The 14,256-nt window shown below is 46.3% G+C and overlaps 1 protein-coding gene across 1 annotated transcript; it reads left to right on the top strand.

Moving 5' to 3' along the window:
- The first annotated feature begins 160 nt into the window (after nt 1-160).
- Nucleotides 161-11,609, top strand: ARPC4 (actin related protein 2/3 complex subunit 4). The gene is made up of 6 exons (XM_055344452.1): nt 161-294; nt 3,892-4,010; nt 5,215-5,326; nt 7,128-7,223; nt 8,153-8,323; nt 10,665-11,609. The coding sequence occupies exons 1-6, from the start codon at nt 292-294 to the stop codon at nt 10,668-10,670; spliced, it is 507 nt and encodes a 168-aa protein (XP_055200427.1). The 5' UTR covers nt 161-291; the 3' UTR covers nt 10,671-11,609.
- The last annotated feature ends 2,647 nt before the right edge of the window (nt 11,610-14,256 follow it).

Below are 14,256 nucleotides of genomic sequence, written 5' to 3'. Positions count from 1 at the left end.
CGACTATGGGGAACGACGAGAGGAGGGCCAGAGCCGCAGGCCAGAGCTGCGTGGATAACGGCATGAGCTCCCGCATCGATTCGAAAGTTCCGCAGTCTAGAGGTGTGAAGACAGTCCTAGCGGGGAGACCTGCCAAGGACCGGGGGCTCCCAGGCTCCCCCTCCCCGCTCGGGCATAGTGGTCCCGTCCGGAAGTCCGGGCGCCGACCGAGGCTGCGCCCCTCGCGGAAGGGCAGGCGTCGCGGGCTGGCCACTTCCGCACTTCCGCTTTCCGGCCCAGCCAGCGCCCGCGATGGTGAGCGAGCCGGGCCCCGCGCCAGGGACCCCCGCTGTTTTGCCTCAAAAGCTGTGGGGCTGGGGGCGATGCGGCTTTGCAGCGGAGAGCCCCGGGGCCGAGGGCTGCTGCGGGGTGTGGGGGCATGATGAGGCTGGGAGAGAGAGGGCGGGGCGGGAGCCCAAGTGAGGAAGGGGCGAGCGGGGGGCGCCCCGGGAGGACGCAGGCCTTGCAGGTTCGTGGTTTGTCTTTCGGGCCAGGTGGGGAACTGGGAGGCGTCGACAGGGCGCCGGGAGTGGGGCCTGGGAGGTCGGCGGGAGAGCCTTGAAGGCACTCAGGAGGCTTCCTCGCCCGTAGTAGGGCCGGCGTGGCAAGGGCGCCTCACCCAGGGTAGAGCTTTGCTAAATACACTGTCCCGTCCTCTCCTGCCCGCTTGACCCCGCAGTTTTCCAAAGGAAGCGTCTCCACTTCCTTATCCCACTCTTCTCCTACTTACTTCCCTGCCTTGCTTCTGCTCCACGGAAGGATAATGCCGCCACCACCCAGACCTCTTCCTGGTTAGAATTCCACCGTGTTAACCTTAACCAGAGTACGTGAGCTCTGTGCTACGGATCCCTCCCTTCCTGGAAATCCTCGCAGCTGATACATGTCGGTCTTCCTGGGAGTTGAGGCTTTGGTTCCCCACCTTCCTCCTCACATTTTCCCTAGTGGTGCCTGTCCATTCCCGGCTTCGATGACCTTGTGTATTCTGGTGGTTCATGAGTCTGCCTTCCTAGCTCTCTTGTAGGGTTTGCCTGGATATCTTGAAGACACCTTCAGATCACACCTTCAGATCGAAAATCATTTTCTCTGAACCAGCTTTCCCCATGTTGCTTATCCTGGCTTTGTGGCATCTTACCTCAGCTAGCAGCCTGGATTTTCTTTTCTTTTTCTTTCCTTTTCCTTTTCCCTTTCCGTTCCTTTTCTTTTCTTTCTTTTTTTTTAAATTTTTTTTAAATTTTTTTATTTATTTATGATAGTCACACAGTGAGAGAGAGAGGGGCAGAGACATAGGCAGAGGGAGAAGCAGGCTCCATGCACCGGGAGCCCGACGTGGGATTCGATCCCGGGTCTCCAGGATCGCGCCCTGGGCCAAAGGCAAGCGCCAAACCGCTGCGCCACCCAGGGATCCCTCTTTCTTTCCTTCTTTCTTTCTTTCTTTCTTTCTTTCTTTCTTTCTTTCTTTCTTTCTCTCTCTCTCTCTCTCTTTTTTTCTTTTCTTTTCTTTCTTTTCTTTTCTTTCCCTTCCCTTCCCTTCCCTTCCCTTCCCTTCCTTCCCTTCCTTCCCTTCCTTCCCTTCCTTCCCTTCCTTCCCTTCTCTAATGGAGGCCATACCTCTTGGATTTTTTTTTTAAGTCAACTGTATTGAGGTATTACATGAGAATGCATTTATTTTTTCAAAGGGCAGGTGTCATGGGGCTTGCCACCTAAAAGTCACCCTTTTTAAGTTTATCATCTGTGAGTTTTGACAAACACAATCCTGTAACCACTACTACAGTCAGATTAACCATGTTTTCTCAAAAAGCTCCCTTTAGTCTCTCTGTTAATCAGTTGTCTCTCCCCATTCCAGGCAACTACTGATTTGATTTTTTTTTTCCTTCTATAGTTTTGCCTTTTCTGTATTGTCATATAAATAGAAGTCTTCAGTATGTAGACCTTTTGATGTGGCTTTTTTTTTAAATTAAGTTGTTTTTTTTTTTTTAATAATTTCTGCACTCATGGGGGGGGGCTTGAAGCAATGACCCTGAGATTGAGAGTCACAGACTCCTTAGACTGAACCAACCAATGTGGCTTCTTAACTGACCATAATGCATTTGAGATTCATCCATGTTGCATGTGTCACTACTCCTTTTTCTTGCTGAATAGGACTTCATCATACGAGTGAGCTACAGTTTATTGAAAGGTGTTTTTTTATTCCATTATCCTCTACATTTATGACAGTCCAGCTCTTGTGATACCCTTTGCTTGTCCTCACCACTGCCCCAGGCTCTCCTCACCCTTCCTTGAATAATCCTCTCTGCCTTTTGTCTCACTTCCCTCCAGTCCATTTTCTGCAGAACCACCATGCAACTGGTGAAGCCAGATAACTTCCTCCTCAGAAAGCCCCAACAATTCCTTACTATCTTAAAAGAAAAGCTAAAGTCAGCAGCCTGGCATTTGAGATTACCCATGAATCTCTAGGCTACCATTGCAGCATCATCTACTCAATCTAAAATGCTTTCTGTATGCAGCAACACTGTGCTCATCACTACTTCTGGAACTCCTAATATTTTTTTTTTGCAGTATTCTAACCTTGCTTATGGTATTCCACATGATACTGTATAGAAAAGGAGTAAGACGTTGCATATGTTAGATACTGAGCTAGGTGCAGGGTATGTTGATTTGAATAAAGAGACATGGTCTGTTAAGCATGAATCTTACAGTCTAGTGAAAAAGAAATCACTGTACTGAAATATGAAGGATGTATTGTTGTAAATTGTAATAAATGCTATGAAGGAGGAAGTCAAGAAAGGCCTCTCTGAGGAAGGAAGGGGCCTTCCCTGAATACACCAAGGTCTAAGGGATGACTTAAGTCAAGAAAGAAAGGCCTGTATAGATGAATCAGCATGTGTAAAGCCTTCAGATGAGAAAGAATGTAGATAATACAAGGAACTGAAGATAAGCCAGTGTAGGTAGGAGCTGGTCTGTCTACTGGGAATATCCTTAGTCTACTTTTTCTTATTGTAGAATCCTCCTACTAATCTTATTTTCATCTTTATTTCCAAACCAATTTCTTCTGGAAATGTAATTTATGAGTTTGATTATATCCTGTTTCATTCTCCTTTATATCATATGTTTTTTTTTGTTCTCTACCCAGTTGAGCTATTTAGGGGTAGAGATGATCTTTAAAATCTTGACATTTAAATTAGTCCCTTGACATTTAAGTCAGCCCACAGACTTATACATTATTGGCTCAAATACAGATTGAGGATAGTCATTCACCTGTATGCCTTTAGACCAGAATTTCTCAACCTCAGCACTATTTGGGGTTGAATAATTCCTTTATTTTTATTAATTTATTGTTTTAGGCTTTATTATAGAGAGCAGGGGAGGGGGCAGAGAGAGGGGGAGAAACTCTCAAAGGGACTCTGCACTGAGCTCACAGCCTGATGTGGGGCTAGATCCCACAACTCCGAGATCATGACTCAAGCTGAAATCAAGAGTCAGACATTTGAGCCACCCAGGCACCCCTGAATAATTCTTTGTGCATTGTAGGATGTTTAGCAATATACCAGGCCTTGACTCGATGCCAGTAGCACTCCCGCCATATGCCAAGTCCTGTCAATGAAAAATGTCCCTACATTGCTGCATGTCCGCTGGCAAGAAAAATGGTCCCCTGTTGAGAGCCACTCTTGACTTAGAATCAAAGGCACCTTGAAGGCCCAGTCTATTTGGTTCACTGTGGTGTCTGAGAGCCAGGTACTCTCAGTACTGCCTGGTTACCATGTAGCTGGAGGAGAGTTTGCTAAAACAGATTCTGTTTCAGTTGTGGGTTTGCTAAAATAGACTGTGATTCTCCCTTGGGTTTTTTTCCTACAGACTGCCACTCTCCGCCCCTACCTGAGTGCCGTGCGGGCCACACTGCAGGCTGCCCTCTGCTTGGAGAATTTCTCCTCCCAGGTTGTGGAACGACACAACAAGCCAGAAGTGGAAGTCAGGTAGGGAAGAAAAAGGTCAAGGTGGGGGTGATGAGCTCAGTCCCAGAGATGGCAGTTATCTGGAGTTTGCCATGAATTTCCATTCCAGAGTGGTCAAGCCAACTATAGTTCACATATTTTGTATTGTTGCCAGATGAGCAGTGGTTCCCAATTTGCAGTTCAGAAAATAGGGTCAGTGGGTTGGCAGGACAAAACCCAGGGGAGAAGCTCCTCTGGAGCCAAGATTGGTTGACACAAGATCTGGCTTCTCAGAGTAGGACTGCTCGGTAAGAATCTCCTGTGTCATTATTGAACCCAATTTAAGGAGATAGTGGAGAATTTTGTTTGATGCCGTCTCCATCCTCTTGGAATTTAAAGATCAGGGAATATTTTTTCTCTGACCAACCCGGACTGTCTCATCCCTTACTCTAAATACTTCATATTTTGGGTTATTTTCTCTTACCTAGTTATGTTTTGTTAAATTATTCTGTTCTCCTTTAAAGTTTAATCTGATACACATATAACTGAGATAAGCAATATTACCACACCATGTTCAAATGATTTGAATTAAAAATACTGACAAGATGTTGGCATTTGTTGTGTTGCTCTACTTAACACATGTGATTTCCACTGGGCATTTTAATTACCATTACAAATACCTAGAGATTTCAGAGGCATCAAAATGGAAGCTGAGCTGAGAGGGGTCTTAATGCTAAATAAGTGAATCATTCTGGATTGATAATTAAAGGAGACCAAACTCTGTTTGATTTTAGCTTATCCTTATCGCAGCTTCTTTTCTCATTCCCTAAATGGTATATGGGTTTGCCTGTAGTTATTAAAATAAGAGCTGTCATTTATAAAGCTCCTACCATGTGCCAGGCACTCTTAATAGACAATTGACCCTTTCTGATCTCTCTCAATCCTCACCAGTGAAATAGGAATCAGTCATTTTACAGATGAGGAAATTGAGATTCCAACAGGGTAACTTGTCCAAGGAAAGTAACAGAGGAGGCTGGATTTCAAAACCTTATCGCCCTGACTCCAGAGCCTTGCTCCTTCTGTTGGAGAACACACTCGCTGGCCCCCATCTTGGAGCACCCCTACTTGTGAGTCTCCTATTCCTTGGACTCTGTGGTCTCAGATAGAGATTCCAGGGCCTGCTGTGGGTTTCTCTGAGCATTCTGTTCCTCTGTAGTACAGATGCCTCTGTGACATTGTATTTCAGGAGTAGCAAGGAGCTCCTGTTACAACCTGTGACCATCAGCAGGAATGAGAAGGAAAAAGTTTTGATTGAGGGCTCCATCAACTCTGTCCGGGTCAGCATTGCTGTGAAACAGGTGAGCTCATTACTGAGCCCTGCCTCCTAGGAGGTCAGGGATCCCCATCTGAGAGATCGTCATGCCAGATTCAAGGTGCAAGGAAACCCAGGCGCCATTTCCTTGACTGTACCCAGGGAATGGTTCTCCAGATTCAGCAGGTCAGTAGAGACAGCAACCATATCTTCAAGGCTTGCTTTAGATTAGAAGTGTGGAAAAGTTGCAGCTAAGGCCATGGCCAGTTTGGTGTCAGGTCAAAGAATCATTTATAAGGAAAGCAGAATAAGTCCAGTTTAAAAAAATAAATAATAGGGCAGCCCAGGTGGCTCAGCGGTTTAGCACTGCCTTAAGCCCAGGGCGTGATTCTGGAGACCTGGGATCGAGTCCCACGTCGGGCTCCCTGCATGGAGCCTGCTTCTCCCTCTGCCTGTGTCTCTGACTCTCTATCTGCTTATCGAATAAATAAATAAAATCTTTAAGAAAAAAAAATAAATAATACCAGTATCAATTTAATAGCCATAAACTTTGAAATAGAGATTTAGCATGAAAGTGTAATCCTTTTCCTTTTCTTTCTTTCTTTTTCTTTCTTTCTTTCTTTCTTTCTTTCTTTCTTTCTTTCTTTCTTTCTTTCTCTCTCTCTCTCTCTCTCTCCCTCTCTCTCTCTCTCTTTCTTTCTTTCTTTCTTTTTCTTTCTTTCTTTCTTTCTTTCTTTCTTTCTTTCAATTTTGTTTATTTGAGAGAGCAGAGCAAGGGAGAGCACATGGGTGGAGAGGAAGGGCGGAGGGAGAGGGACAAGCAGACACCCCGCTGAGCAGGGACCCTGATGTGGAGCTCAGTCTCAGGACCCTGTGATTATGATCTGGGCCAAAGGCAGATGCTCAACCACTGAGCCACCCAGGCATCCCAGAAAATGGATTTTCTTAAATTGACTTTTCTTTTACTTAAATTTGTTTGAAAAAGAAACTTTATGCCATAATGGAAAAACCGTATCACTTGTTACCTAGGGAGAACTCTAAAAAAAGTAAATTTAGTGAAAGAAAATAAAGCTGTTACTTAGACTGGGTTCTGTTGCCTATAGAAAGCTCTATCTTTAGGGTCTGCTCTGTTAAAAAGGGAGATTAACAAGTGTTGGGAGGTGTTAAGGGCATACCTGCCAGCACCCAGCTGCAAAATCCTTTCATTAGAACTAGTAAAGAGTCCAGGCAGCCTGGGTGGATCAGCGGTTTAGCACTGCCGTCAGCGCAGGGCGTGATCCTGGAGACCCAGGATTGAGTCCTGCGTCGGGCCTGCCTTTCTCTCTCTCTCTCTCTCTCTCTCTCTCTCTCTCTCGAATAAATAAATAAAATATTAAAAAAACAACAACTAGTAAGAGTTCAGCAAGGAAAAACTTGGGGATTATTTAATATTCATTGTTATTGAAGCGAAAACCACCTAAGCTTATCTCTGAGAACTTCAGATGGTATATATATATCATAGACTTTGGGAAATACAGCACTAGTGAAATGGGAAAGGGAGAGACTGCTTTCAGTGTAGGTATGGCCTCTGCAAGGAGCAGATAAAAGACTCGGGTTTGCCAGAACTACCGCTCTGGAATGGGTGAAAATGAAATTGTAATGCCCTATTGAATTGAAGAGGCTCTCAACTGCCGACATTCTGTTGGCAGTCACCTGCCCCATGATTCAGGTAGTCATTGCTCCTGATGCCAAACCTCACTACCTGCAGCGAGTCTGGGGGAAATTGAGGTCAGAAGACCAGGCTACAGGTTTCTGTCGGCCTGTATTGTCAGATTTAGGGAGCCCTGTTTGTTTTTCTCTCTCACTAGGCTGATGAGATCGAGAAGATTTTATGCCACAAGTTCATGCGCTTCATGATGATGCGAGCAGAGAACTTCTTTATCCTTCGAAGGAAACCAGTGGAGGTGAGACCATGTGATCCACATGTTCATAATACCCAAGATTCTTCCACCAAGTCTACCGTCATTGCCCTGGGATTGTTGGTAGAACCAGGATTGCTGCTCTTCCAGCGTAGGTCACCCACTGTCTGAGAGTTGGCCTTTGTTTCGGCCAGAGTGAGAATAAGGAGCATCAGAAGCTTAGGAGAGATTGCGTCTGCCTCAACCATGGAAAAGGCAAAAAATACAGGATGCATTGCTCATCTTTTCAGAGCCTACAGTCTAATGGCAGAAAAGACACAATGAATCAGAAATCCTTTCTAAGTTTTGTCACCAACCAAATTGTTATCTTTCAGGGCCACAGTTGACATTGGCTTAGTTGTTGCCTGGCTTTGTTCTTGAGTCCTCTTCACAGACTCCTTGCCAGATCAACTTCAAATATTCCCAGTGACTGAGAAACTATCATGCAGAGCAACATGTTCCATCAGACATATTGGCCAAACTCGTCCTCATCCTGAACTAAAAATCTCTTTTCTTCCTAAATCTAGTCTCTGGGGCCACCCAGAACAAATAAGAGTGCTCTTCCACACATTACCTAATCCCATTCTCCTCCCACAGTGTCTCTTCTCCCTGTTTCATTAGAGTCTTCTGTAACAAGATTTCAAGTTCCTTCACTCTCCCATGACTCCTTTGGAATGCAACTGTTTTATAACAGGTAGTTTTCCAGAGATGCCTGACACAAAATTCTCACCTGGGTCAGTTATTTGGACCCCGCATAGACACCCTAGCAGAACAGGCAGGCTGCTGCCTGAAGGTCATGAGACTTGGGAGAGGATCATAGCCAGCAGGAAGCATGTAGCTGAGTGACCCGAGAGGACATGGCCAACTAAGTGCCGTGGGATGCTAATTCTCTCCTGTTTCTTCTCTTTCTCCTGTCTACTGTCTTACTTCCCCAGGGATATGACATCAGTTTTCTGATCACCAACTTCCACACAGAGCAGATGTACAAACACAAGTTGGTGGACTTTGTAATCCACTTTATGGAGGAGATTGACAAGGAAATCAGTGAGATGAAGTTGTCGGTCAATGCTCGTGCCCGCATCGTGGCTGAGGAGTTCCTCAAGAATGTAAGTGGGGGCCTTCCTGGTGTCCCTCCAGAGGTGAGAGGAGCTGTGGGTTGAGAACTTAGCATCTGGTGGTAAGGGAGTGCCTATAGTTTGGATATTTCTTGAGGCCTTTGAGACCTCCTGGTATGTGGCACATCAGCTCAGTGCTATGGGGCTGGAGGATCTGGGGTTCATCTTTGGGACCTGCAGGGCCTCTTCATTTGAGTGCCTCGAGGACACCTCTCTTAGTCTCTCATGGGGACTTAGACGCTCCTGTCTATATCTCAAAATGTACACAGTCCTTCCCTACATCTAGCTCAAACCCCTGGCGAGGCAAGTTAAATATGTGGGAATTTTCCAAGAATATAGGACAGTTAACCAGTGTAATTCTACTTTTCAAATAGACTTAAGTCTTATTTCAGCATCTGTTTCTTAGGCTTAAGGTCATGCTGTTTTTGACCTGTTTTCCATTACTTTCATGGCCTCAGTACTCCAGATTCCTCTTCAGTTGTTTGTCTTTCCAACTGAAAGGATGACAGCCCTCTGAAGAGGAGGAACTGTTTACACCAATGAGCTGATGACACATTTGTTCTTATTTAGATATCCAGGACATGCTTTGTTTTTTTTTTTCTCCCTCTTCTAAACAGTCTTTGGTTTGTTGACATGTTCTGCTCAGAGTTAACTCTGATCCCTAGGTGGTAGATTTAGTGTTTACTCCTACCAGTGCATACAGATCCACCCAGAAGGAGTTCAGATTCCTAAAAATGGAAATTACGCCTTCTTCCCCTGGGCTTTAATTATATTGAGGGCGGCCAGTGTACAAAGTAGCTGTGCTGTGCACACAGGATAGCATGCTTGTTCAGATCACACAGGCTGTGCAGTCATACCACCTGTGTGTGTGTCCAGCTTTGCTGCCCACTTGGGCATGTTATTGAATCTCTGGCGAAGCCTTGGTTTCCTCAGCTGTGAAATGAGACGATTAATATGTACCTTTCGGTATGGCTGAACATTAAATGACACATATACAGAGCAGATCACCTGGTACATAGTAAGCTTTCTAGGCATTGTAGCACCAAAGTTTTATGGCCACAGCAGTAGGAAACTTCTATATTTAACTGCAAAGGAAAATAGTGTTTTGTTTTGTTTTTAAGATTTTAAAAAATCTATTCATGAAAGGCACAGAAAGAGGCAGAGGCATAGGCAGAGAGGGACCCTGATGGGGGACTCGATCCCAGGAAGTTCAATCACTGAGCCACCCAGGTGTCCCAGGAAAATAGTTCTTAATTTAATTTTTGGCTGGTTCATTCACCAGTCGTTTAATTATGGTAACTTCATTTCTATAATTACACAGCTAAGCACATTTATATATCTCATTTAATCCCTGAGACAGTCTTTGATCGTGTTATCCCTATTTTATGGATGAGTGAACTGGGCCCTACCCAAGGGCCCTCAGCCCTCCTCCTCCTCCTCAGAGGAGAGGAGGAACTGGGACTTAGATTTTGGTTTTCAGATTCACAGATCAAGATAGTACCATGGCATTTGGCATTGGTCACATGTTCAGGTGCGTGCGGGGGGGTCAGGCAGGTAATACATGTGAGTGAAGTGGGTTCTTGGGGACCTGGCAAGCATATGCCATATCTGAAGAAGATTACTACAACAGAGCTCCCACGTGTTACAGTTTCACCTTCCGCAATTCAAAAAAAATCCCCAAATCTGGATTTGTGACATCTCCCATATTTCCAAGGTTGGAAATTTAAAAAAAGAAAACTTTGTGGGCCAGACTGCACCCATTATTGGGCTGGGTACAGCGTGTGGGCTGTTGGTTCACAGTTTCTGATCTATAAAATGTCCTGGGGATATTCTGAACACCATGGGGGGGATACTTGAGGGCAGAAAATATTTCAAGGGCCTGTTACGGTTGGAGAACCACACAGAGCTTGACACAAAGTACCAGATTCTGGGTCTCCTTCTGCTCTTGGTCCCCTAGTCCAAAAGCCCTTGCAGGTGAGCGCCGCCCCCCCCCCCCATCATCTCTAAAGAAGGCAGCCTCAGTTCAGGCACCACACTACTGACAGCTTCATAGCAGCCTCCACGATACAGTTAAAGGGAGCTGTGGGAAGGCCTACCTCACCCTTAATTTTTCTGTCTTGTCTATTGCTAGGTTTAAGGCTAGTGTCCTGAACGTCATTGCTGAATGCTGGCTGAATTAGAAAGTGGGCGCCCACAAGGTGTGCTGCGACCCAACCCTATCCCTCAGAAATCTGAGCACAGTGGTAGCTCTCAGATCAGCCTACCTCCCCAGAGCAGGCCTGCTAGGATACACCAATAACCGGTATTCACTGCCTCTTGGTTCTTTTGACAGTTTTAAACCATCTGGCTGGATCTCAAGGCCTTCCCCTCCAGACTCCCCTGTGTCTCTGCAAAGGCATCCTGGAGTTATTCCCCAGAGTGGCAGCAACGATGACAGCAGCAGCAGAGGCGGGGAGCTGGGTTGGGGTGGGTGTTAGATATGGGAGGTGGGTGGTATGCTTGCTAGCTGGGCAACAGAGCAGCAGTGAACCTGCCCCAAGGCCACACGTGCCTGGTCAGGCTGGCTTCTGATGTTCAGTCCCCTGGGCTGGGACAGATTTTTTTTAACGTCTTGAAACTTAAATTCTGTGCTTGTAGGAGACTGTAACCTTTTTGTCTTTTTTTTTTTTTTTTTTTTACACGAAACAACTTCCACCTCCAGTGGCTGTGACTGGTCCCAGTGATTGTACCATATTGGTCGCTGTGGGTCTGGGCGGGCCTGGAGCCAGAAGGCGACTATTGTGTCCCCCCCCCCCCCCCCCCCCGTCCCCAAACCCCAAGTCTGGGGAGAGGGAGGGAAGGAGGAAGGTTTCAGACTCCAGTTCTTTCCCTTGCCCTCTTACTCCTGAGCCTCCTTGGGCCCAGTAGAAGTTGTTGGGACTCTCTGCCAGCTTCCTGAGCTCTTCCTGAAGATGGCCATCCAGCACTGGTTGGGGACAAGGGCTGAACTGATGGCCACCAGCCATGCCTAGGAGCTGGGCCCTGAAAGCCAGGCACCTCTGGCCGCAGGGGCCACTCTGTGCCCTCCCAGCTGAAAGGGGCCACTCTTTTCGCCTTGTCTGTCAGTGCAGTGCCTGTGCAAGAAGTGGAGGGGTGAGTCCTCCAGAGCTTCCTGAGCTGGGGTTCTTCACCTGCTCTGGCTCCTCTGCTCCAACGCTCGCTGTACCTTTTCTTATTTTGGTGGATCCTGCCTCCTCCCTTGATTAAAGTCTCTTTTTGCCCCTTTGGGGCTGCATGAGGTCTGTGCACTGTGTATATGAAAGGACGGGTGCGGTGGGGCTCTTTCTTCCCAAGACCATGTAGCTGGTACTTGGGTGTGGGTGTCCCCATCACAGGTAGTCTCCTGATTGGTTTCTGAGGTTAACTGTGCCAAAGGCCCTGACCCAGAGACTCCCATTACAGTCCAAGCACCATTCATTTCTGAAATTGGTCTATACCTATATGGAGCTTTGGTCCTTTTCACATAATGAGCTCATTTGGCCTAAAAGTAACCTCTGAGAAATAACAATTCTATATCCTGGCTAAGGAAACTGGTTCCTTGAGAGGAAGAAGCATGCCCCAAATCTGGCTAGTGAGCAAGAAGGTAGACTTCTAAGACTTGTGCCTCTGTAATCACTAGCCACAGGTGGGTATTTAAATTATTAAAATTTTAAAAAGTTAAAGTTCACTTCCTCAGTCCCACCAGAGACATTTCAGGTGCTCAATAACTACAAATGACTAACTCCTATCATGTCAGAGTACATATGTAGAGCATTTCCATCATTGGAGAAAGTTCTGTTGGACAGCACTAGACTTTGGTGACTCCTTGAAGTTAAAAAAACACTCGTGCTTGAATCCTGACTCTCAAGGCTGAATTAGCGTGAATTCCTTATATTCTGTGCTTCAGTTTCTTAATCTATCAAGTGGAGATAACAGGCAGACACAGTACCTGCCATATTACTGTATTAATAAACAACAGCTGATCTTTCCACCAGCACAGTATCCAAACATCATTTTCATTGCACTAGGCATAGGTGGTTGGGAGGGTGGGTAGCCTTCTCCCTGTCTTGGAGGGACTTTGCAGGGGGTGGGTAGTGAAAGTTGGGTGTTTCAATAGGTGCACTGAAGTCTTTCATATTCACACAATCTGTGGTGGTCTGGAGGGTGTATTTATGGAATGGATGTCAGGGAAAGTTTCAGAAGGGTTTGCCTTTGAGCTGATCCTTCAAAAGGTTCTTCAGATCACCAAAGAAGTCTCTTGAGGTGGACAAGGTAATGTTAAAGAGAGGAGGGGTTGGGAGGTGGGGGCAACTTGGACAGCTATCATTCCCTTTATGACATTACCTCTGTGACCTCCCCCTCCTGCCTTACAGAAATAGGGGTGCCCTCTGGGGCACATGGCTATGTCCTAGCTTTTGCAGTAAATGTTAAAGGTGCTCCTGGTGAAGCTGGGTGTTCAAAAAGAGCATGGCAGCCACTCGCTCAACCCTCACAGGACGGCATTGCCTAGGTGAGCCAGCCTGTTTGTCAGATCCGTCTCCCAGGACCCAGAGCCCCTAAAACTAGATTTGCAGACTGATGAGAGAACAGAATGGATGGTTGCCATTTAGCCTGCCCTCTTCCAGGGACATGCCTTTTGGGAAGCTCAGTCCTCCAATCAAGGGGGTGGGGCGGGGAGTGATCTCAGGTTGAGATTGGCTGGATAGTTACCTTGAGTACCTACCTTCATTGTATAGGCAGATCTATCTGGTAACTAACGAAGCTGGGTTCTTAGACCAGAGTACTCTTACCTGGTCTTACTTCACTCTGTTTGAGCACTGCTGGAATTTGCACCATAAATTGCTCCTTTGGTACTTCTATGACTAATAAGTAATTCATCTGAGTGATAACATGTACTTATGTTAAGTAATGTTTATGTAGAAGAGTGGGATTTGGCGGTGAGATCAGAGTTCCAGTGCTGGCTCTACTGTGATTTTAGGCGAATTAACGTCTTGGAGCCTCTTTTATGTCACATAACTTTGGAGGCTCACTACCTCCAAAAAGATTCCTTACAGTCTTTACAATCTTGAGGGCTGTGCCTAACTGCTCTATTGTATTTTTTTCTGCAGTTGACTCAAATGATAATCTCTTTTCTATTTACAAGTTATTGAGGGCGGGGATTGTGCTGCACTCTACTTTCTCATTGTTTTTCCAATATACTGCCCTGGTTTTCAGATCAATCCCCAGGGACCTTACCCTGAGTTCATCCGCCACGCCCTGCAGATCTGGTCAGCCTCACCAGGCTCCAGCCACACTGGCTGCTTTTTAGTTCCCAGGGAAAGGTTCTCACCCTTCTCAGGGCTGTTGCTGAGACTTTCCCTGGAATGCTACTCCTACCCTCTTCCTTAGCCAACTCTTGACGTTTGCGTAGGCTTCACCTTAAATGTCACCTCTTCAGAGGGGACATACTTGTAAAGTACACAAGGAAAAGTACGTCCCCTTCCTGGTGTCAGTTTGCTGCTTGCTCATTGCCCTTACCATACCTACAGCTGTTCATTTTTTTTTAAAGATATTTATTCATTCATTCATGAGAGACACAGAGAGGCAGAGACACAGGCAGAGGGAGAAGCAGGCTTCACGCAGGGAACCCGACATGGGACTGGATCCCCGGAACCCAGGGTCAGGCCCTGGGCCGAAGGCGGCGCTAAACCGCCCAGCCACCCGAGCTGCCCACCGACAGCGGGTCTATTCCTTTGTTGCTTGCTATGTTTGTTTCCCCTCCCCTGGGCTGTAAACTCCATGAGGTCAGGGATCATCTCTAGCTTGTTCTTCCAATCTCCAGCACCTAGCCCACTGCCTAGCACGGTTGTGCTCCATCAATCCTATGGAATGACTCAAGGCACAGGAACCATGACCCTGAAATTAAC

The sequence above is a fragment of the Nyctereutes procyonoides genome, unplaced genomic scaffold (genome assembly GCF_905146905.1).
Source record: "Nyctereutes procyonoides isolate TBG_1078 unplaced genomic scaffold, NYPRO_anot_genome, whole genome shotgun sequence".
In the NCBI taxonomy this organism is placed as follows: Eukaryota; Metazoa; Chordata; class Mammalia; order Carnivora; family Canidae; genus Nyctereutes; species Nyctereutes procyonoides.
Note: the sequence above shows the minus strand (reverse complement) of the source record. Positions and strands in the feature narration are given on the sequence as shown.

Bases quoted from the DNA above. Each gene is read 5' to 3' on its own strand.
- ARPC4 (XM_055344452.1), top strand. The intron at 5,327-7,127 runs GTGAGCTCATTA...CTCTCTCACTAG, and splicing joins TCAGCATTGCTGTGAAACAG to GCTGATGAGATCGAGAAGAT. The intron at 7,224-8,152 runs GTGAGACCATGT...TTACTTCCCCAG, and splicing joins TTCGAAGGAAACCAGTGGAG to GGATATGACATCAGTTTTCT.